Source organism: Acanthisitta chloris, unplaced genomic scaffold, assembly GCF_000695815.1.
Source record: "Acanthisitta chloris isolate BGI_N310 unplaced genomic scaffold, ASM69581v1 scaffold27876, whole genome shotgun sequence".
Classification (NCBI taxonomy): domain Eukaryota; kingdom Metazoa; phylum Chordata; class Aves; order Passeriformes; family Acanthisittidae; genus Acanthisitta; species Acanthisitta chloris.
Window position 1 is genome coordinate 1 of NW_008680408.1, and position 2,555 is coordinate 2,555.

Here is a 2,555-nt window from a genome sequence, read left to right on the forward strand (position 1 = left end):
CCAACCTTGATGATTCTATGATTTGAACCTGGCATTGTTAAGCTGGAGACAACAGATGGAACTAGAAAACTCTCCAATCTGAAACAATTTTGGAATTCCTTGTCTTCCATACTCTCATTAAAACAAAGTCTTCCTTTTCTATATTCCAAGCCTAGCCATGAACTCCTTGGGTGTTCAAAACCACTAATACCTTTGTGACATGTTTTGCTCCTCAGAAATGCCATTGTCTGAAGCCTGAACATGTCATCAGGATACTGCAGATTTTTCTGTGTCTCTCATTAGACATTTCTGCTCTTTTTCTCCCCTGTTTTCCTCCATATACCTTTTCCCATTTTTTACATGTGTATGTAGCAGGAGATGAATCCCTCATCCTTTGCATAAATGAAAACTGATGCCTACAACATTTGTTTTCAATAAACATATATTAAACTCAAGTTATCTGCAGGGATACAGGACACTGAATTCAGGAAGATAACGAGGTACTGGAAGCTGAGTTTGCCAGCTATGATTATCTAGCAGTAAGAAAAGAACAAGCTTAGAAACCTCTGACAGGCTGTTTAAAAGGGAAAGAATACTCAGGGAGGCTGCTGCAATGGAGAGAGGAATTTTCAAAACTCCAAACAGGAATTCACATTCTCTGAATACTGAAATACTAGAGCTTATTTTAAAGAGGAAAAAAAACATCTCACAGAGAAGGCAGAAGGTGGGATTTGCAAAAGCACTTGAGAGACAGGACACAGATTCCACTAGAATTTGTGTCCTAGGCTCTTAGAGCAGGATTGATCCCAAATCTCTGTCTGTCACAGTATCTGAGCTACATGAGGCTTCCGGTCAATAGAGCAAGTCATACCTGAGGCAAAAGTCATCCCATGATGGGCTGGATGTCTGAGGTGGATGGAATGATCCATAGAATCCTAGGATTTTAGGGGTTGAAATGGAGCTTAGAGATGATCCAGCCCAAACCCCTGCCCTGGGCAGGGACACCTCCCACCAGAGCAGGTTGCTCAAGGCTCATCCAACCTGGCTGTGAACACTGAGAGCAAGTCATACCTGAGGCAAAAGTCATCCCATGATGGGCTGGATGTCTGAGGTGGATGGAATGATCCATAGAATCCTAGGATTTTAGGGGTTGAAATGGAGCTTAGAGATGATCCAGCCCAAACCCCTGCCCTGGGCAGGGACACCTCCCACCAGAGCAGGTTGCTCAAGGCTCATCCAACCTGGCTGTGAACACTGCCAGGGTTGGGGCAGCCACAGCCTCCCTGGGCACCCTGGGACAGGGTCTCACCACCAGAACAGTGAAGAATTTCTTCCTAACAGCTAATCTAAACCTTCCCTCCAGCCTGTGGCTTTCAGCAGATCACTATGGGCTGGATGAAGTGTGACTGGGAGGCTGCACAAAGCACTCTGCAAATTAGCATCACAAACTCATCACATCCAGCAAGAAATAAAGGTGATCACGATGTTTAGCATTAATAGCAGTAATTACTACCCACCTTTGTTGCCAAGGACTTGAGCTTCCCCAGCAGGGACTGCTTGTTTGAATACACGACCTCTTCTTCATTGTCCTCCCCTTCCATGATGGCACAGCTGTCAGCAGCTGGCAGCTCACACTCCTTGGAGTTCGCTGTCATCACTAATTTGGAATACTTGTACTCCAGCCTGGAGAGACAAAGCCAGACAAGCACAGATTTCTTTACTAATGCCCCATGTTAAAGGGGTTTGGAACTATCTGCAGTCCTCCCATACAGTTACTTCTGAGGGGTTTACTGGAAATCAGGTACTTTTCAGTCATTACAAATAGGTAACAGAGAGAGTATTGACAACACTTTGAGCTGTTTCTCTCCACATCTGTCCTCTATCCTCATAAACCAGCCACAAGTAGGTTCAGAATGTTTCCTGCATGAAGAAGTGTGACCTGTGTGCTGCTTGGGGCAAAATACCAACATAGAACTAAGCAATATAGAGTCAAGAACCCTATTTTAACCCAACTGAAAGGGACTGATTAGACTGAAGGCAAATTTTTGGTCTTCAGACCTTGAGAAAGCCACGTTGCTTCAAAACCTAAGGCCAACTTCACACTCTGGAGGGGTTCAAAAGACAGTTCCTAAAGGGAAATCATGGCATCACAAATTACTGTGGATTTTCCATGCCTTCCTCACCAGCACTTTTGGTAGCCACTGCTGGCAGAAGAAATATCAACTTGGTGGCTTAACAGACCGATCCAACGTGGTTGTTCTCACCAAAACTGTCATGAGGTCAGACTCAGGAAAGGTCTTTCTGTTCATTCCATCAAGCTTTTAGCTTACTCTGATATGGAACACAATTTGCAGTACTTACTTCTGGTTCTTCTTCCAAAAGTAGCAAGTCAAGGCTATGAGCAGAACAGCTGTGAAAGCACCAACACCAGCTCCCACTTTCAGCCAAAAATCCACAGTTTCACAGGTGCTGGTCCTTTTCTCTGGCAAGGGAACCCCTTTAATGCAGTGCTTTGGCTCATTCCATACATACAAGGTCTCCTTTCAAACAGAAAACACCAAAAAGTGAGCTGTTTG

General features: G+C 44.5%; 1 protein-coding gene across 1 annotated transcript in view; it reads right to left on the minus strand.

The window, feature by feature from the left end:
• Nucleotides 1-1,496: 1,496 nt before the first annotated feature.
• The window catches only part of LOC103805058 (UPF0577 protein KIAA1324-like homolog), a gene marked incomplete at both ends in the record, with an annotated part of 6,004 nt that continues 4,945 nt past the window's right edge, over nt 1,497-2,555 (minus strand). The window contains 2 exon segments of the mRNA XM_009077693.1: nt 1,497-1,662; nt 2,341-2,519. Coding sequence (XP_009075941.1) covers nt 1,497-1,662; nt 2,341-2,519 — 345 coding nt within the window.